General features: G+C 41.1%; 1 protein-coding gene across 2 annotated transcripts in view; it reads right to left on the bottom strand.

Annotated features, from left to right (window-relative positions):
- The window catches only part of AKT1 (AKT serine/threonine kinase 1), a 78,045-nt gene that overhangs the window by 14,580 nt on the left and 42,030 nt on the right, over nt 1–21,435 (bottom strand). For both annotated transcript variants that reach the window (XM_053980477.1, XM_053980478.1), the window contains exons 4-10: nt 17,614–17,725; nt 14,694–14,841; nt 8,124–8,255; nt 7,892–7,957; nt 5,986–6,054; nt 5,147–5,272; nt 3,731–3,859 (exon numbers count right to left, since the gene is read on the bottom strand). In XM_053980477.1, coding sequence (XP_053836452.1) covers nt 3,731–3,859; nt 5,147–5,272; nt 5,986–6,054; nt 7,892–7,957; nt 8,124–8,255; nt 14,694–14,841; nt 17,614–17,725 — 782 coding nt within the window. The remainder of the gene's footprint in view (nt 1–3,730; nt 3,860–5,146; nt 5,273–5,985; nt 6,055–7,891; nt 7,958–8,123; nt 8,256–14,693; nt 14,842–17,613; nt 17,726–21,435) is intronic.

Here is a 21,435-nt window from a genome sequence, read left to right as displayed (position 1 = left end):
CACATCCTAAAAGACCACCCAGAAATACTCAATGACTAATCTACATTAAACACTAAGAGCCAGAACAACACTTCTAACATTTGACTGCCTCTAAGGCTGTAAAATGGCAGCCAAATTGTCTGGAAACATTTTCCCTCCAACCCTTTGCCCCGCTCCAAAGGCACTCCTGCCTCTGCTCAGAGGGCTGCAAACACAGGATCAGTCACTGGGGTGGATTTCTGCCAGGTCTCACAGCAAAAGGAGCCCTGCACAGTTCATTCTTCCTTTCCCCTGGGTACTTCTACCTAGCAAAGCAGTGGCTGGTACAGGGACTCAGGACCCCAGCAGCACTCTCCACCTCTCCTGCCTGGCTCCAGAGAAACCCTGCCACAGTGCATTTCTGATCTTCTGCACAGTGTGTTGCTGAAAGGAGTGGGGAGTGTTTTGTGGCCTGTGCAGTGGAAGTTACAAGGGCTGCTCTAGACTTTGTGTCTCCTATGCAGTTGTCCGTAGCTGACACCATGATCTCATGTTCCAGACCCTGTCCTCAGGTTTTAGTTATCATCTTTACTCCTTGCATAGTCCTGCACTGAGCTGCTTACTCTTGCTAAATGCACAAACCACAACTGCACCACTATCCTGTTTTCCTACTGGACAGTGTCTGTGTGAGCTTTACATTCCTGCGATTCAGAATACTTAATATTCAAAATTAAAAAGGTAAAAGAGCCTAAGTTAGTGCAAGTTTAACAAAAGCAAGATCTTAATGTCTTACAAATCTTGATATAAAGGTTTTGCACATAAAAAAGAAGCATCGAGGCACTTCATGTAACAACTGTTTGCACTCTGCCTCTCTTTATTCACTAATTATTCCCCTTAATTATCTGAACGAGGGAGAGGGCCTGCAGTAAAAATCAAAAGGCTGCCAGGTATTAGATTACCCCACGTCGGTCTATTTACAGCATCCCCGGCCGTATGATTCACACCAAACGACAGCTGGCTGTGCAGCTGCCCCCTCCATGTACACGGCCGGCACAGCTGCCGCCGGCTGGGATTCCAGGAGCCGGCCCCGTCCTTCCCGAGGCACGGCAGCCCTCGGCTCACGGGGATTGTGTGACAATGCAGTTCCCGCTCTGAGTCACCCCGCTCAACCAGCGCTTCCTGTTCACACTCCCCTACACTTGGCTTGCCTAAAATAAAACACTCACACGGCCTCTGATTTGTATTTTTGTTTTTTAAACTGCTGCAAGAGATGCAATAGGAGAGACTGAAAGAAAAAGAAAACCACAGAGGCCTTTGTTGTGCACGTAGTTAATGTTATAGGTGCTTTTGAAATGCAGTAAACACTTCAAATGTTACTTTAAAAAGTGTATTAATACTCTGTACTATAAACTAGATTACTAACTACAACTATTTCCTTCACCTCCATTAATTTTAAACAGAATATAAAATGCTTATTTCTTCAATGTTCTTCAGCACAATGACTGTATCATCATATTAGTGATTGTGTAGAAGAGAACAATGGAGTGAGTACCAAAAATGCACCGTAACAAAAAAAGATATTGCACTCATCCATGATTTCTTGCAAGACACTGGATAGCTGGGGAGCAGTAAAGTAACAAGGTAATTTCACTTAAATTAAGGGGTCATAATTTCTTAACAAGCAGCTCTAGACTGTTGTGAGATGGAATTCGAAAGAGAAGGCAGAACAGCTGTACACATCACAGCCATTGATGCATCTGACACATCAAAGTTGACATGGGTCAGTCACTGTCATCCATGCATGAGATTCCAGTATGAACCTAAAAACAACGATGCAGCAACTGTACAGACACACTGCTGTGCTGGACTCAAGTTACAAATGCAGACAGGAGCATTGACATCCCTGCTTTTAAGGATGTATGACCTTAAATGCACAGAAGATCACTTGCACACAATTTCCAGATTTTTGCATGCTATCAACCAGATGACAAAAGCCTCCCCAGAATTTAACACTCCAACTCACAGATGGGATTTGCAAGTAAGGGAGAGAACTGAGTTAATCAAAAGGATTTGTCCTTCAGGGTTTTTGGATGAGCCAACTCATTATAAATATTAAAAAAGAAAAAATAATAGCAACTAACAGAACAGAAAGAACAGCCCAACTGCCTGCACAGGGAATCCCCACATTCCAAGTTAGGAAAAACAAAAACAATAAATATTTTTAGCATCCTCATAAAATCCTTGATGAGAAACTGAAGTTCAGCAATTGATTTTAAGAGGGAAGCAAAAATAAAACGCATGTTTATGAATAATAAACACTCCGTCATGCTGCTAATTACTCTCTGCATCAGTAAATCTCAAATTGTAGTGCATGGACCCCAATTTAGATTCACTGAAGACTTCTGGTGATCCATGGAAAAGCTGGCAGTCACCATGAGACTGGCTCCACCTCTTTGCTGCAAGCTACTTCGACAGGTGCCCACGTTCTTCATTATTACAAAGGACTGGAGGCCCTTGAAAGCAGCTGGGAGTTTAAAAAAAAAACAACAAAAACCAAACAAAACCCAAGAGCACGCTGCGACCACTATGAAAGCAGGGAGCACAAAAGCGCTGATCAGCAAGGACATCAGCTCACAGCAGAAATATTCCTCCTCCACGCCAGTTTTCCATTTTTGTTACTTTTACACAGTTCAGTTCAAGGCAGGTTTGCAAGGCTCAAGTCTCCCAGCTCAAAGGAAAGCTGTGCCAACAATCCATAACCTGCCGGCAGCCCAAGGCTCGCTTCTGCATGTGCTCCGAGCAGGATGGAAATGTAAATGCCACGGGAAGCAAAGCCCCACTGCAAGGGAAGCAGCCCTCGTGCAAGGCACACCACTTTGGCTCGGGCTTCGTGCCCTACGAGTGCAGGAGTTCACTTCCACACAGCTCAGAGTGTGGGCAGAGAAACCAGTGTGTGCCTGTGGAGCACCAGCGTACGCACATCCCCCTGCAACCTGATCTCACTTCTCAACTGCCCCTAACTCACTCCGAGTTCTAACACCACCTCTGTTGCACAACTCACAGTGCTTCCAGGAACAAACCTGCAAACACGTATTTGCATTTTGCACTTGAAAAGGAAAAAAAAAAAAAAAAAATTTGCATAAAAAAAATTCCCCGAAACATACTGTTTGGGAACTGAGATCCTCTGCCTGGATTTATTTCCTCTGAAACTGGAGTGCTCAAATCAACACTGAGAAATATCTTGTGCTTTTATAGTCATAAAACAGTCAGCATTTTTAATGCATGCCATGTTAAATAACACAGAAAAATCTTGGTCTGTCCTGTTTCTGAAAGCATGTCAACTTTTACTGTCCTAAAATAGTAAAAGAATTGGACAATACTTCTACTTCTTAAGTGAAGTCCTACTGATAACCTTTCAACTAGGACAACACATAGCAAGCTGCAAAAAAGGTAATCTAGCATGAAATATTTGAAGTGATTAAAAGGGATTTTTTTTTAAATTATGTACTTGATACAAGAAACAAGCACTGTTCCAGTAAAATGTACATATTCCGTCAAGTGGAAGAAACTACCCTGCCAAAAAATTACCATGTATCATTATGCTAAAGATGTGTTCCAGATCACTATGAATAAAGGAGTCTCAGGATGTGTAATTATGTAACAGCAGTTAGTGCATGAGCACATCATGGCACAGGAATTATTCTGTACTCCTACTGCTACCATGGAAGGCACGTAAGAAGGCAATTTAACACAACTGTCAACATAAACATACCTCTGGTGCAAGATACTCTGGAGTGCCACAGAAAGTCTTCATTGTTGCTCCATCCTTGATGCCTTCTTTACATAGTCCAAAGTCTGTTATTTTTATGTGTCCATCTTTATCCAGCATAAGATTCTCCAACTGGGAAGAAAAGCCAAATTAAAAGACATGATTACCTGTAACATACACTGATCCTGAGCAGGATAATCAAAGACATGAATTTTGCAGATCAGTTTTGAACCTCATCCTCACTGGGGTCAGAGCCAGAGCAGCTGCCAGAGCATGCAAAATGTAAATATACATTTGTAACATTTTCCTCAGTCCTTTAGGGAACATTAAGTAACTAATTTGTAGTCTTGGGGTAACCTACCATATATACAGAAAGAATGCAGAACATGAACATTGTATTTATGCTTCTACAATATCATCATCAATAGAACACCAGTTCTTTAGAAAGTATATTAAGTATTCCCCCTCACACAACTTCATGTCTGCTTTTACTCTGACTTTATTAAATAATCTGTACCAACAAGTAATAGCATAAAATAAATAAAACAGAAATCATATGCAAGGTTAAGGAACCATTTCCAAAGAGACTCTTTAAATGAGAATCACTATATACGTTTACTCAGCACATGGTATTCATCACACCCTGAGCATCTGGTTTTTGAGAAAGTCACCAGGTATTAGGACACTTTCCTCAGTGTATCAATAAAGTGCATTACAGGGGAATCACAGTGATATGGAAGATAAAATCCCAGCAGAGATCCCAAAATTACTCTGACATAGTCTGAGAACATTACAGAGCATGCTTCATTTTAGACTGCCCCTAAATAAACTACCAGGATCCCTTCATCGTGTTCTGAAAACTCTTCTCAGGAAGAAAGAAAATACTATTGTTGCATTTTCCTCGAGAATTTCTCAAGTTTGTTTGCCCTGAGATATCTTGTTTGGTTGGGGTTTCTTTTCCTCTTCTGTGCTCCCCAAACAGATTAGTAACTTGAAGCATAGGCAGTTTTCTAACTGCAAGCAGCTACTATGAAAATGATGTGAGCACACTGCAAGGAAGCACAACATCCATGCAGTGTGAACTCCCATCTCTCTGCTAAGACCAGGATTATGCTCCACCATGCAGAAGCACCGGAAAAACTCCTCTCAGAACATGAGCAAGTGAAAATGAAACCCCTATAGCCCAGTAACCCTTCATGTTCTCTGAAATGCTGCCAGAGCCGCAATAAATGCCTTATGCAGTTTCTTGGACTATCAAAGGGTTTAGACATCCTGTAAAGTCCAGCCCAACAGCTGCAACAACAGCTTGGATAAAGTTCAGTCAGGAAAGGATTTCTAATGGTTCAGGATAATTTGCTTTTTTTAAACAACAAACAAAAAGCCAAACACCAAAAGCCTGAAAATGATTTTTCTACGTACCTTCAAATCTCTATAAACCACATTCTTCTCTGAATGCAGGTAATCCAACGCTGAAACAATCTCAGCCCCATAAAACCGAGCTCGGTCTTCAGAGAAGACACGCTCTCTTGACAGATGGAAAAACAACTACAAGAACAGTAATTTGTTAACTTTAAATGTTTCTGAATTATGTCTTGCAGTTCACAAGCCATGCTGCTTGGAAGGTGCTATTAACTAAGAGAAAACCCCTTCCCACCCTCACCCAGCTGTGTTCCCAAATGTGTTAAAAAGCATCATAAATTAAATGATTAGATAATTATGTCTCATATTCACAGATGCACACTGATAACCAGTTCATGTACTACAGTTTTACAGGTTCAGAAAATTATAAAACTATTTTTGACTGAATTACAATTACATATAAAAACTACAGCCTAATGCATGATTTAGAGAAATGTTAATATTCTAACTTTTCCTTCCTGACTGTAATAGCAGTCGGCAGTTTCTAGTTCTCCCTCCAAGTATACTCACAATATTAATTTAAGTATTAAAACTTATCTGACAACTAGAGCAACTAGAAAGCAACCTTGCCTTCTTGAACTTCTAAATGTCAGATTACAGTATATTGCTGTCATGTAAAATATGAACCTCTGCCCAAAATCTCTATGTTCTAAAAATGGAGTTGAAAAAATTAAGTCTTACTTCTTCATATTAATTAAACCTTTGAACAGCTCTGTTTAATTGGGACAATTTGGATTAATTAGAATTGCAAAAATGGACCTTAGCTAAATAATATCCAGCAAAATTAGTACTAGAACAGGAAAATCCTAAAGTATTAAACATTACTGTATTTCCCTTACCTCCCCTCCATTAGCATACTCCATAACAAAACACAAGCGATCATGTGTCTGAAAGGAATACTTTAAGGCCTGAAACAGAGTTAAACCAAAACTTAGAAGGCAGATCATAGTGACAGTTAGAAAAGCACTTTTAATAGATTTTCAGAAGGAGACATGAAATTTTCTATTTTAGTGAACTTTTTGTCCTTATACCTTATATAATACTTGTATTTTCCTATTGCAGCTGAGGACTGATTCACTGCCAACTTATTTCATTAAATGAATTTAATAAACCATTAAACAAATTCCTTGCAGAAGCCATCATCACCTAAAATGCTGCGAAACAAAGTCCTGGCCCATTAGCAGGGAATCAAAGTGTACCAACAGTAACTGAAGTTTCCTCCTCTGGCCACAGGTTCAACTGACAGAAAAGAGGCCACAACCAAACCCTGGAGCACAAGGTTTACCACACTGACTACAAGACCTCTTACATGAAACATATGCATTTTCACACACCAGCCCCCTGGCCTCTGCCGTGCTGCCTGCAACTGCTCCCTGCTGACAGCCTGCCAGGGGATTGGCCAACACTGGCAATACCACTTTGTGAGCAATTCACAAAAACAGACCAGATGGAGGCTGTGATGGAGAGTCACAAGGTGCCTGTGTATAGTCCTGTCACATGTATTCCCGTGGCAAGAGTAACATCAACTTGTTTGCCATAGTATTAAGGCTTTCATCACAGAATATGCTGAGCTGGAAGGGGCCCAAAAAGATCATCAAGTCCAACTCCTGGCCCTGCACAGGACCATCCCAAGAATTCCACCAGGGGCCCCAGAGTGTTGTCCAAATTCTTCTTGAACTCTGTCAAGCTGGTGCTGTGACCACTTCCCTGGGCAGCCTATTCCAGGGCCCAACTACTCTCTGGGTAAGAACTTTTTCCTAGTACCCAAGCTAAACCCAGTCTTGTAGCTAACATCTCAAGACAGCCCTTGTTTTGGATATTTGGGTTTATAAAAGCATTAAAAAGAAAATACTGCATATGATATTATTGTCTTCATTACAAAGGGTGGCACTTTTAAACCAGTCATATTTTTTTCCGGAAAAATGAAGGACCAGGTTTTAGACATGTCAACATTATTGATTTTACTCAATACAGGCAATATTTACTTCTAGAGGTCATGCTTAAAAGGTCTGAGTTCCAGCTAAGCCCTTGTACCTGGCCAAATTAAACAACCAGGATCCTACGCAGTCTCTTAGAGGCTTTAAGCAGTTGTAAACAATTCAGAGACAACTTGTAATAAATATTAGAAATAAAATCTTGAGATGGAACTTGGATATCTGAACTCAGCCCAGAGAGACTGCTGGCACTGGAGCTCTAAAATTAGAGTATGGATTGACTTTACAATTCAAAAGGAAAGCAGCAGATAAAGCACAGTCCTGCTCTTCTCCTTTCCATTCCACTTTGGCTGGCATTACCAGTGCTCTGATTCCACTGGTGAGCCGTATCTGGGAGCTTAGAAAAACAACAAAGACAAAATCAAAGGTTTTTCTCCCCAGTATGTCTTCCTGAATTTGTTTGCCACAGAACAGAATCACCCTGACCTCTGCTACAAAGGGGAGACCAAACATTTGAAGGGCAAGGAAAGCAGATACTCCTCTCAGAGATAGCAAGTCATTAAATGGGTGAGCCCTTACGTCAAACCACAGCCTGAAACACTGTCTTCAAGAGGTGCTAAGGACCTGCCTGCAAGAATCAGAAAACTTGAAAAAGTACTTTCAATTATGCACCCCTAAAATGGAAGGCTACAAAACTACAAAGCCACTCTGTAAACACAGATCTCAGATGCATTAAGTAAGAAACAAAAAATAAGGAAAGCCTCGGTGGTGGTGATATCAAGTTACAGTGTGCAGAGGCAGAAATGCTTACTGTTAGGAATGGGTGCCGAGAGTTCTGTAAAACCCGGTTTTCTGTCAGCGTGTGCGCTACTTCATCCTGAAACGCAAGCAGAAGGAAATCAGCAAAGTGATTCCCCAGATCAGGCGTCCATTTCAAACACTAACAGAGCAATTATTTACAATTACCCCAAGAATCCTTCCCATGACTTTGTCAAAGGCAGTATCAAGGGTAAACCACATCCCAACGTTTCCCATCTACTCACCTTTGCTACAATAACTTCCTTCTTCAGAATTTTCATAGCGTAATACCGTCCAGTTGCTTTTTCTTTAACTAAAATGACCTTTCCAAAAGTGCCTTTTCCCAGTAGCTTAAGGTATTCAAACTCATTCATGGTCTGTTAAGGATACAGATAAAGAAGAAATTAATTACATGATCTAACAAGAAGTGTATTATTCTCAGACGAGAATTTCTCATTCATGTGAGAATGCATCGCATTATGTCACACGTGTGGGTTTTTTAATGCTTTTGTTTAGTAGAATTCAGGAGCAGAAATGATTCTTCCACAAAAATGAATGCCAGTGCACTCCCAAAGATAATCAATCAAACTATCTACAGAAAACCATAAGCTTTCAATTAACTGAGCGCTCTGTTGCATGACTCAACACTGAACTGTACAAGTAACACTGAACATATTAATCCATAGCCATTCTGACCTCTTAGCCAGTGCCGACGTTCATTAAAAGGCACATGCTGCTCTCATTCCACGGATCAAACCCACACCTTTTTTCTGATGTTCCCCACCTCTCTAGGAGACCAGTTTTCTTGTGCTTCATGGAACAGTACCAAAAACCAGAGACAAATTGACTCCCTGTAAGGCTTCTATCTACTTGCTCAATGGGACTTTTGGAAGGGCTTTCCAGTGGTTCATGCACTCTGAGCTGGACACATGGGAGAAATACCAACCAGATATTCTCATGAGGGCAAAACAACACAACAACACTTACTGGCAAACTTTAGAAAATCAGGCAACTTTGGCTAAAGGTTTACTACAACATCCAATCAACATAAAACACTTCTCACAGCATTAACGTGGACCATTCACCTTAGCAAACTATAAATCCATTCGATGGTTAAGTTACTCAAAATATTCCAACAAGAGGGAATGAGGAGAAAAAGACAGAAGAGATCTAGAAAAGCACACATGCAGCTACCAACTCCTGAGTTCCAGCTGTGTCCACATAGAAACTCCAAGAACAGGTAGGCTCTAGACAAGGTGATGGCCTTGTGTTGGACTCTAAATACCCCTCTGGCCTTCATTGGCCCTTCCCCCAGGTAGGACTTGTGGTCATTTAGCCACTCAGGAGCTGGGTTAGGGGAGAATGGAGCACTGCCTCTGGCGTGTCAGCGACTGGCAGCTCTGCCAGGCTGGCACACAGGCTCTGGGGGGTTGCGGGGCACTTCACTGTCTCACCGGGGGAAGGCCTGATTGTCCCCTTCCCCCCCCAACATGCATCCCAAAATGTCTTGAGACATCACATCTTTCCAGTCTCTGAGAACCCCCCCATGCTGCAAGACAGAACCACAGTAATGGTACCTTTCTTCTTGTGGTCTAATCTAGCAAACAGAGCAGAAAGAAGAGGAAAGTACACTAAAACTCATATAATGGGCAATTGCTATTCCAATAACCAAAACATAAGTCTAGTTAATATCCTCCTATGCAGTTCAGCGCTCCCCACTCCCTGAGTCTCTAGAACTGCAAGTGAGGTGCAACGCACATCAGGATCTGGGGGAAGAGTTCATGAACCATTCCTTCAGCTGCAGTGCCTGAAGAGTTCAGCAGTTTGGTCTGTGACTTCCTGTGCCTTCCTTGAGACAGCACTCCTTTTCTGTGAGGTTTTATACAATTTTATACAATTATTTTTGGTACTTGCTGGACCTGTAAGCTGGGCTCCAAAATAGCTTGGTGAGTTCAATTTAGGATTCTCTTTGACTTATTGATAGTGCCATACATTGCACTCCTTGTCAAATTCTTTAAGGATCATAGTTAGGCTGTTTTGCCTTTTGGAGTCCATTATCTTATAGGTCCAGGTATCAGCACCACCTGAACAAATATACATGTCCCAAATTGCCCCTGTTATCCCTCCCACCAAACAGGCTTCAGGGGGGTTACCAGAACCTGTACCCAGGGAAAGAGGAAGAGGTCAGTGGGCACCATGGGAAAAAACATTCAGTAAAATTCTACTACCTAATTGTCTGAATTGCCTCAGGGGTGGGGTCCAATATATAACAACAGTCATTCCAACCTCCTGAGCACATAATTTTAGTCAAGGTCCTGAGTTTGGACCAAATACTTTCCAATTTTACCAGACTCTTCAGCAGTTCTCAAACCCTAAATATTTTTTCTCTTAATCACTTATGTCTTGTTCATCTACAGCTGGAACTTCCCAGCTCCGCTTCAGTTCCATTGTCAGCCCCTTTTCTCCTTCATTCCAGGACCACCAACAGTTCAACATTCCTTTCTTCTGTACAATTGTGCCTCACACATTGCTTACTATTACTACACACGCTTCCCTCAATACAGTAATTTTATACTCTGCACTGAGAAGATAGGAAGAGGTACACAAACTTGTTTCCATCATCATATGAAATCCTACATGTGAGTTCCCAAAGCTAAACTGGAGAGAGAAATCTTTCCACACAGTCTGGCAACCAGAGGGAAAATATGAACATCTCAAAATATTACAGCAAACTCATATAAACATACATGAACATAAATATCTTAAAACCTTTCAAGATAAAAACATGTAAACACTTGATGCAGCAAAGGACAGCAACTCCTCTGTCCTATCACCACTTCAGCCTCTCATGGAACACTTCTAGAAGTAGAAAACTTCGTCCCACTCAGACCTACTTCAAAAAGAGGACGCATCTACTTGGCAATCTTTTGTGTTCTCTGCTATAGAAAATTTCATTGAATAATTAACAGTCTGTAAAAATAACCTTAGAACATATAAAATATGCAACCATCACTAACGAAACTTAAGTTATGTAGTACCTTAACAATACTGATGAACATTCTTAGCCATGTAGGCCAACTTGAGTTAGAGTAGCCAGCCATCCTTTTGAGGCCTTTTCACTTTAGACAAAACAGTTTTCATTGGATCTACATATTCTGTTACATCCAATTTTGCAAATTCGGACTCCAGTTCAAAAGTCAACCAATAACATATATTTGTTCTGTGTGTGTAATGTTAGAGTGGCCCTTAGGGAAAAGGACACCACTCTCTTTTCTTTCTTGCTCACTGCCTTGAAACCATACTTGCTACTACAATTGTTAGGTACAAAGTCCTGCTAGGATTGTCGACTAATCCAGGAGCAAACAACTGTGCTGGCATACTGGGGACACTGTTCTGAAAATACAAAATTATAAACCATTTAACATATTTCATTTTAGATTTCAGATTTCATTGCAGCTTTATCTCCTACTGGATTTTCTGTTTACTATATTGTCCAATACAGCCCCTCTGTGCTCCTCTTTGTCCAGAGCTGACTTTATTCAAGTAATTTAGGTATTTCCAGCTGCAGATCTCACAGCTGTGTGTATAGTTAGAGTCCTTTTCACTTCTGCTTAAGCAGCTCTTTATTCCACTTCCAGACATACACCCAGTCTTCTGCCTGGTCAGGATATACTTAAACATGCAAAGTTATTACCAAGACTAAAACAACAAACTTGCACAATGACAAAAGTATTTTTTCCCCAAGGGGCTACGGATTCTGCAGTTCCACCTTTGGCCCCTAGTGCTCGGCAAGGCTCAATACCCACTGCTTCCAGGAGGAGGCAGTGCAGGAGGAGTTTGGAAAGCTCCATTGCAAGCACAGGGAAACTTTGAGGGTCTTTGAATTCACCACTCTCTCCCACTTTTTGGAGGTGGCACAGAGAGTTTTTTGTCTCAGGCTTGATCCTTAAATTTTGCAATAAATAACAATAACACTGGAGAAGGCCAACAGGGCACTGGCTGTTTCCCATGCACTGGCTGGAAGCCCACTGCCTCCCATACTCTCACAGTAATTTTACCACATGTTGGAGTGGGGAGAGGGATGAGTTCTTCCCTCTCTAACAAATATACACTCCAACAGGTTTAAACTTTTCACACAATCGGTCACTCCCTCCTCAGAAAGCTTTATTTCACTCTGCATGAGTGAAATTTTCAAAACATTCTCAGTTTTATTTTCTTTAAGACGATTGCTAATTTTCCCTTGCAAATTAACCAATTCTGTTGCAGAGTATGAGATCATCACCATCAGCTCTGCCTCTGAATAGCAGGGCTTGAGGTAGGGGGCAGTGAGGGTTGGCTTTGCTGAGTCAAACCCCTCCTCCAAGGAGTGGAGGGAGGTGACATCAGTGACATCACGCTCAGGGAGTCCAACTCCCCATTTTTTACCGATGGGCGGAGTTTATGGTTTGAGGAGAGGTTTGGTTTTGTTGCATCAAACTCCGAAGAGCTGAGAGGGTTGAAATCACTTTCAGGGAGGCACAACTCCTCCCCTAAGCTGGAAGACCCTGGTTCATCCTCCACAGCTTCCTCAATGGTGTTAATTTGCAACTCTAAAGCTCTTTGGTTCAGCACAAAGTTGTTTAACAGGTTTCTCAGGTTTCGGGCTAGTTGCTTTTGGGCTGTTAATTCTCACTCCACCCTGAGGCGAGCTATTGTTTCAGCCTCCAAGGCAATTTGCAACTTCATGGGCTCTTTCTCTGCCCCTTCCAACACATGCTTCTTCATCTTTCTGGGCAGCCATTTAGGACTCCCAAATGGAACCCTTACCAGGCAATTTTTCTCTTCTTTTGACAAAGCTCCAATATATACACCTGCGTTTTCTGCAAGTTCTTCTCAGACCACATGTCTGCATCAAATCAAGCTTCTATACCCGGGATTCCATGACCTTTTTGCCAGAAAACACTGGTTTTGACCAAAAACTATCATCTTCTTCCGAGCTGGACACATGGGAGAAATACCAACCAGATATTCTCATGAGGGCAAAACAACACAACAACACTTACTGGCAAACTTTAGAAAATCAGGCAACTTTGGCTAAAGGTTTACTACAACATCCAATCAACATAAAACACTTCTCACAGCATTAACGTGGACCATTCACCTTAGCAAACTATAAATCCATTCGATGGTTAAGTTACTCAAAATATTCCAACAAGAGGGAATGAGGAGAAAAAGACAGAAGAGATCTAGAAAAGCACACATACAGCTACCAACTCCTGAGTTCCAGCTGTGTCCACATAGAAACTCCAAGAACAGGTAGGCTCTAGACAAGGTGATGGCCTTGTGTTGGACTCTAAATACCCCTCTGGCCTTCATTGGCCCTTCCCCCAGGTAGGACTTGTGGTCATTTAGCCACTCAGGAGCTGGGTTAGGGGAGAATGGAGCACTGCCTCTGGCGTGTCAGCGACTGGCAGCTCTGCCAGGCTGGCACACAGGCTCTGGGGGGTTGCGGGGCACTTCACTGTCTCACCGGGGAAGGCCTGATTGCCCCCTTCCCCCCCCCCACATGCATCCCAAAATGTCTTGAGACATCTTTCCAGTCTCTGACACTGCCTCATAGATCAGGCATTTGCTCTGATTTGTTTCACCATGAGGTAAAACACTGGAGGAATCAGAGGCTGAGCAGAGACTGTTGGATCAGTGTCCATTGCCAACATGGCAACTATAGGACTGACACAACCAAAGGCTGCTGCAACCTCTGTTTGGGGAAAAATTTAAAATGCTCCCAACAGCAAACTTTTCCATATTATTCCCTAGAGCTGGGTGAGAATTTCTGTTAAACTGCCCAATACAGTTGATGCCAGGACCCCAGTAATAATTTTGGTTATCTTCACTAACATGTCCAGGAAGAGACATTCACTGTTTCAGAAGACTGTATCCATCTGATGAATGAGGTGGTTCTTGCATTTCTATGAGAACTTCTCAGCAAAAGCAGGATCTGTTCAGCCAAAAAGATCCAGAAGCCTAATGGCAAGCTCTGACTCAGTGAAGACACTAGTGGATATCTTTTTCTATAAAAAAATTCATTGGCTTTCCCAAAACTGAAACAGATTTATGAAAGTGGGTGAGGATGACAATGGTGAGATGAGTGCCCACATAAAATCCACAGACAATGCATGTGCATGGGGAAAGGTTCCATCAATTCCCTCTTGCAGGAACAGGTGGGAACACTTTTGAAAACAGAAATATGAAGAGCAAACAATGGGATAGAAAGAAATAAAGAGAAGCTAAAGACAGATACCTAAAAAAGCTCAACAGGCTCTCTTCTGGCACATACTCATGTCATGGAAGGCCATTCCCTAGCTGGCCCTCTGCATTCAGACTATGTAGTGCCTAATGCAAAACCCCAAGTTGTAGGAGCACTACGGACAAACACTGCAGTGGCTGGCTGGAGTTAACCTAAACCCTTAATCCAGAGCAATTAAATCCATGGACCCACCCTAAATCTTGCAAATCTACCAGAATACCTCTGCACCAGCCTGCAAGGAGTTTACAGAGTCACAAGGTCCGGCAGGAGCTTTGGTTTCAGGCTCTGTACCACAGGCAAACCAAACCCAGCCCTGAGCCGGCCTTGAAAGCCATCCAGTAAGGACACGTGAACTCAGAACTCTGGCAGACCCACACAGGCTCTGCTCAGCTGAGACAATTGTTTCCTCCAGAAGCTGCAGCTACAGCCAATCCTGTAATTGTCAGGGGTGCAGAAATGGCTTGATGGCTGTTTCTTGTCTATATTTGAGAAGACCTAAAAAACAGTCATTCCTGCTATACCCACTTACCACTTTGTGTTTTGGCTTTGTCATAGAAACTTCCATTTCTTCGGCACCTGAATTATCACTGGGAGAGCCAGATCTGAAATCCATCATCTCTTCCTCTTGTTTCTTGAGGCTGTCTGCTACTGTTTGGATGGCTTTTGTCCATTCTTCCCTGGCAAAATATAGGCAAAGACATTAATTACTTGTGGCTTTAGATTACCATCTGCCATGGCAAGGATCACCAAGGAATACAGAGCCACTAACACTCTCTCATGAATCAATGGAAGATATGATGAATTATGCACATTTTCAAGCACTGTAAAAATGCATTTTTAAAATCTCTATTAATTATACTAGAAACAAGAGACAACTGAAGTCTTCCCAGTCTGGACATAATACAAGACTTTTTGGATAACAGAATTTCTAATGGGCATTCAGTCAACAGTTCAGGATATGACCTGGTGACACAGAGATTTACATAACCGAAACAGACTTGCCAAAACCAAAAAGCAAAAGGTTTACAGGATGCACAAAGCAATTAAAGACAGTTTCTACATTTCTGTGGTGCACTGAAACACACATCCAACTCCTGGGGACATTATGGCACCTCTTCACACACATATCCCAAATTTTAGTGGCTGTAGCGACAAGAGATGTTCTTGGAGAAGGTCTTAAAGCTCAGGACACTTAGGTTATTCTTCTGTTGTAAAGATGATGACATTAGTACAGCAATTGCTGTGTAAACTTTAGCAGAATGTCAGCAAAAGCAGTGACATTTCATCTCAGACACAGATCTTGGTTACGATAAAGTTTCCACAGCTGTTTCAGCAACCAGTGCTCTAACAGTGACCTCTTCAACTCCCATGGAGACCACTTCCACTCCAGTGTCCTTTGGGAGATTTCACACCTTTGGAAGCTACTGAAGTGAAAGTTCTTGGCCTTCACTCGATTTCACTGCAAATTTATTGAACAAAGAACACAACTCAGAAGGGCTTCCAGGGCCTCAGGACAGGCTTTAAAGACACATACAGGGGCTGAAGACACATCCAGTGGACTGTCTGAAGTTAACATGTTTACTGTCTTTTGTACATGCAGGGAACAGGATGTGGTGATTTAATTGATGTTTTCTAGGGACTGGTTAAATTCTTCTCCTAAGGACATCCCAGATAAAATATTTTGCTACTACAGCAGGATCAGCAGCAGCCAATGCTGACCAACTCTGTGCACAATCTGCACTGCAGCTGTGCCATCCTTATCAATGTCCAATTTTTCACTAGCCCTATGAAGTTGGTTTTTTTTAAAGATTATATCTGAACATGTGAGTTTCCATTTATAATGGATGCAAGAGGCAGATCATTCCCCAGAGGAAGCAAAGTCCATGGGAAGAAGTATCCAACACAAGATTTTAATAAAAATTGCAGCACGTAAGGTCTTTCCTGCCTCGTGTATTTTTATTTTGGATTTTGCCTGAATTGTGCACAATTCATCCAGCCCTGTCTGGGGCAGCAAGGTAATGTCAAACATTCAGAACATTCTCCCTGTACTCCCAGCACAGACTGCTCTATTCACCATCACTAACACATTCCCTTATTTACTAGTCATATTTTTATATTCAAAATTATTGCAAAAAGAACTTCTGCACTTTTCTCTCTCCATTTCTTTCAAAAAAGCAAACACTGGTTTTAAAGGCATATAGAAAGCTAAAGGCATATTGACCTTCATATCTCTTTTGTTACTGACTTGGTTGAGATCTCGGCCCTCCTGAAGTGAGTATCTTTGATTTCTGGGAGAACAGAATTTCACCCTCAGCTTTTATGTCTCAAGAGTACACAACAGAGGTGACTAACACTGAGCCCTGAAGTGTCACAAAGCTGACTTAATTGGCTAGGAGGGAACAAAACAAGACTGAAATACAATCTTCCCCCAAGTGGAAACTGCTATTCACTCCCTTTAGGGTCACTGACCACGAAGTTCCTAAAAGAAACAAGGACCAGTTTCTTTTTCTTTGCTTTTAATTTGACTAAACCTTCTTCTGATCATTGTAACAGAATCAAAAGCAATAATAAGGAGCATGTGAAGTGCATGCAAAGACTATGAAAGAAGTGAATAATACTGAGTAGGATTTATTGGTCTTCAAAATAAACATGTGCTAGGATCATATCTAGGGAGGACGAGGGTTTTAAAATACCCACTCGCTTAGGGCAATGATACTGGAACAATTTAAGTTCAGTTTCTGAAGAGCAAGTAAATATTTAAATACCCTGTAGTTGTATTATAGCTGTGCTGGAAAACTCTTCTCTCTGGAGGTAAGAGATCAGCTCTCCAATGATGAGAGCACAGGATGTAGCTCTGCTCTTAGCTTTGTTTCCTAAAAGATGAAACAGAAATCTGCACCTGCAGCAGATAACTATCACCTTTATTATCTAATTTGCATAAAACATTAGCAATCAGCAATGATACAACTAACTTTTCCTTTAGAAATAGGGTGTCTAAATAGACTTTAAAAGGTCACTATTTTGATATAACTCAATTCTGCCTGAATCTCTTCTATTTCACTTGTGCTCATCCTTCCAGAAACTCCCAGGTCAGAAACCCTTCATTTTACATACCACAACACTTCCAGTGAGAAATGAACCTTACATTCCAGAAATAACTACCTGTGTGCTGGTACACACCTGCACCCGTCCGTTTTGGATACCCAACCTAGCAACAATTCACTTACAAACACTGCTCAAAATCCACTCTCTGAAACCTCCCCTTTAGGGTTGCTTTTATACTGGAAAACACAATAAAATTGAAGGCATTCAAAGATTATTTGTCACTTTTCAGTCCAGACGTACATCATCTGATAAATAAGAGCTTCAGCAGAGGACTCACTATTAATGCTGAACACTTGCATCTGCTTTTGCAAGGAGTTTATGCATTAAATATGAATGAAACATACCGCTCCTCTGGAGTCTCCACATGAAATGTTCTTTCAATTACTGTGGTCCACTGGAGGCATCTAATGATAAATGTGTTTGGTTTAGGTCGTTCTGTCTTCATCAGCTGGCACTCTACCACAATCAAGGAAGAAAGAGTCATGGTACATAAGCAGGTTTAAATAATCATTTGTCTTTATTCTTATCTAGCAAACCTTTGCAATTAATCAGCCATAGAAATCTCTGTAAGTACTTCTTTAGGAGACTTGAGACAATTTACTGTGTTGATGAAACCAATAAATAGCTTGGGAGATAGCCATCTAAGCAGCTCTGAAATCAAATTCTGCTTTGAAAGGCTCCACATTTGGTCTGCCCATAGAGGTAAGCAGAAATGTGATGTGATAACATAGAAGCCATTCAGACTCAAGTCTCATACTCTAAAAGTCATCCAGAGCACAGCACATGGCCAAAGCCATTTGATAATGTAGCAATTACATACACTGAAACTAAAGTCAAGCCCCCAAGTGGGGTTCCCTCCTATTGACTTTCCCACATAAAACCCTGTCCATGGGTTCCAGGGAGCTGCAGAAGAACATCTGATCATTTTGCAGCAACCTGATGAAGATAAGACTCAGCATTTCCAGTCCTCAAACACTAGAGGGAACATCAAACTGCAAAGGCACCCCTGAGAAGACCCCGTTCCAAAAGCCTTCAGGAGAGCTGCGGCAGTCAGATGCTGCACGGACACGCAGCGAGCAGCTGCCATCCCTGCCAGGGTTTAAGCACAGCCTAAAAAGGCTACAGAAGTACAGCTACATGCTAAGCCACCACTTCCTTCATCAAAATGTTCTGTTGTGAGCTGAGTGTAATTCTTTTTAATTTTTAAACTACTACTTTAAGCTTCTTAGGATGTTACAAGTGTTTATCCTTTAAATTTGGGCCAGAAAATGCTCCTGGATAAAGGGTACACTTTAACTCTGAAAAACAAAAAGAAAATCAATGAAATAACAACAGGAGCCAAACCACCAAATTTTTTGGATAAACATTAATAGAAAAGCTAGTTAATTAAACAGATCCTGCTAGAGGAAAGTGAAGAAACCAAGTGAGCAGGGGAAAAAAATATAATAGTGGGAGTTTTTTCTTGCATTCAACTCTTTTCCTTGCAGTTAATGAAACCGCAAGCTTGATGTTACTTGGTCTTCAGTTTCTAAATAGACTTCTAAATAAATAAAAAGGCACTATGAAGATAAGAAATTTCTGTTTACTGCTAGAGCTATGAACTTCCTCCACCATCAGGAACGTGCAAGTGGAGGACAGAATCCACCAGAATAACAGTACACATTACTAAGGCTACACTGGTACCATTAGGTTAATTTCATTATTGTGTGAATTTAGAATGCTCAGTTTTAAGTTCAAGCTCTTAATTAGCACAAAGATAAAATATTTACTGCCAGTGTTTTTGAGCACTGTATTTTTGGCATTATATTTCATGCCTCATTTGCTGCTGGAATTATAAGCTTTTCAATTAGTAACTCTGCATTTTTCATTACAAGAAAATATAATTTTTCTTTAATAGCATGCTGAGGTTATACTGCATCCTACTAAAGCACTCCAGTTAGATAAGAGAAAGTTTATTAATGAGTCATGCCAAGGCTTTAGTGCAATAACCGGCACTCCTTCATTCAGATTAAACAACTTCCACGCAGCGATGCGGCCGCGCTGGGTTCAGCCTTGCAGCCACCACTGTCCTCTCACAGAATGGCTGTGAAAGCCAAACACAACTACCCGGGCTGGCAGCCCCGTGAGCCTGGTGCTGATAAATTCCACTCAAAAGATCTCACTCCTGCTTTCAGACCTCCCACCTCCGTTTAGCTACCCTTCTTTTTTTGTTGTTTGTTCTGCCTCCCATTTTTATCTGCTTAATGTGATTAGATGAAGACTGGGGTTGTCCTCTAGGAACCTGCACAATGCAGCCCTAAGACACTGAATCTGGCTGAAGACTGGAAGAACAACATCAGGCTATTTCCTAACCTTGTGCTAATCTAGAGCTGATCTCCCATACTTATCCCAAAGTATAACATCATACAGAAATAAACAGAGGTTTTGCTTAGTTTTAAAAACACTTTAGATTCATATACTGAAGTAGCTGCATAGATACTTAAACTAGCCATGAACTCTAGATTTAACCATTTCATTTCAGCATAATAAACCACAGAAGGCTTTTTCTGTCATAGACAGGGACCAGTTACACGTCACTCTTCCTCTAAATCAGCACTGTCCATTGATATTTGCTGATCCAGCAATCTTTAAGGCGTAGAGCAAGATGAATAATAGAGATTTGTCAGTTAATAACCACTATAATTCAGGAATGTCACCCAGAATTGTTTTGTTTAGTGAACAATATGCTGTCTAATTACCCTGCTCAATCATAACAGCACATATCAAGAAATATAGAAGGCTTTACTTTTACCAAAGTGCTATACCATATAGGTTCTAGGAGTTTGAAACTACCACTTATTTCTCACCACCTATGATAATCACATGGATTTTATCAATGAAATGAATGAACAGTATTCTTTTCTTACTTTTAAACCCAACTGTGTGCTCTTCACTGTAGTTGAAGTTAGAGAAGCACCAAATCCACTTTCTCTAATCGTCAATATATTACTGCAATGTGCACCACTCCAGCAGAGCACAGACAGAGATGCTGTGCAGTATTAGGTCTGATTTATGGCATGTTTGGGAATTCTACTATAAAAACATTCAATTACAAATAGGAGCTGACGGTCGCTTACCCACTTTGAAGGAAGTTTTTCCTGTGAAACAGGCCAACGTAAGTATTCCCCATTTGCAACAGAGTAGGTACTAGAAACAGCAGCCTGTTAAAAATTATTTAAATTTCTCCAAAGAACCTCTTGGCTCTTTCCTGGCGTTTGGTCTTTTAAAGTAAGTAGGACAGAGAAATTGTTCCTAACAGGAATAGACACCAAGGCATTCAAATGTAAATTACCATTTTGTATTTGAAAGACACTTAGTATTATCCAAGTGACTTTCTAAAATGTCACAATATTTGCTTTCCCAGCACTTAAACTAAAAGGCAGATTACTTTCGATGAAAGTGTCAAACTCTGCTCCCTATATAATGACATCACACTTAAAACAATAATGTCAAGGAAGAATCCTTCCTATTTGTGCTTTGGTTTCTTTAAGGAAAGGTATGGAGAAACAGAAAAAAGAAAACAGGAAAAAAAAAAGGGTAAATAAGGGAAATAGAGTGATGAAGAAATAAAACACAAAGATTATGTTGAAGTGTTTGTTTTCAGCTAACAACACTGGATAGATTCAACTCTGAACTGCTCAGGATGGCAGAAGTGATGGGCCAGGAGCACCAAGTTACAGACCTGCACAAAGGTGGATCTTAGTAACAGCAGACAAAAATCCAGCCACTAATCTGGCCATCCTGTGCCCTTTGAAAAATGCTTGACTGCAGACACACAGTCCTGTCCCAAAAGGAGTTCTTGTATTGTTGAGCAATTATGTTTTCAGCAGTACAACAAAACCACCACAGTCCATCTTCCCTTTTGACAGCCGGGAGCAATAATCCCTTTCTAACAGGAACAGCTTCTCTCTCCATGTGGTTTTTCACAATATACTGCTTTTCTCAGCTATATGGTTTTAAAGGCTTATAACCTAATAGGGAGACATACATGATAATCCCAGATTACAATTGGTATGAAGGCTACTTATCTCACAGATTTACAACTCAGCCTCTATTGGTTATTCATCTGCACAAGCTCTGGAGCAGAACTTTTAGGTACAGACTTTTTTATTCCTTCTACTTTATTA

Source organism: Vidua macroura, chromosome 6 (genome assembly GCF_024509145.1).
Source record: "Vidua macroura isolate BioBank_ID:100142 chromosome 6, ASM2450914v1, whole genome shotgun sequence".
NCBI lineage: Eukaryota > Metazoa > Chordata > Aves > Passeriformes > Viduidae > Vidua > Vidua macroura.
The sequence above is the reverse complement of the archived record's forward strand: the minus strand, read 5'-3'. Positions and strand labels throughout refer to the sequence as shown.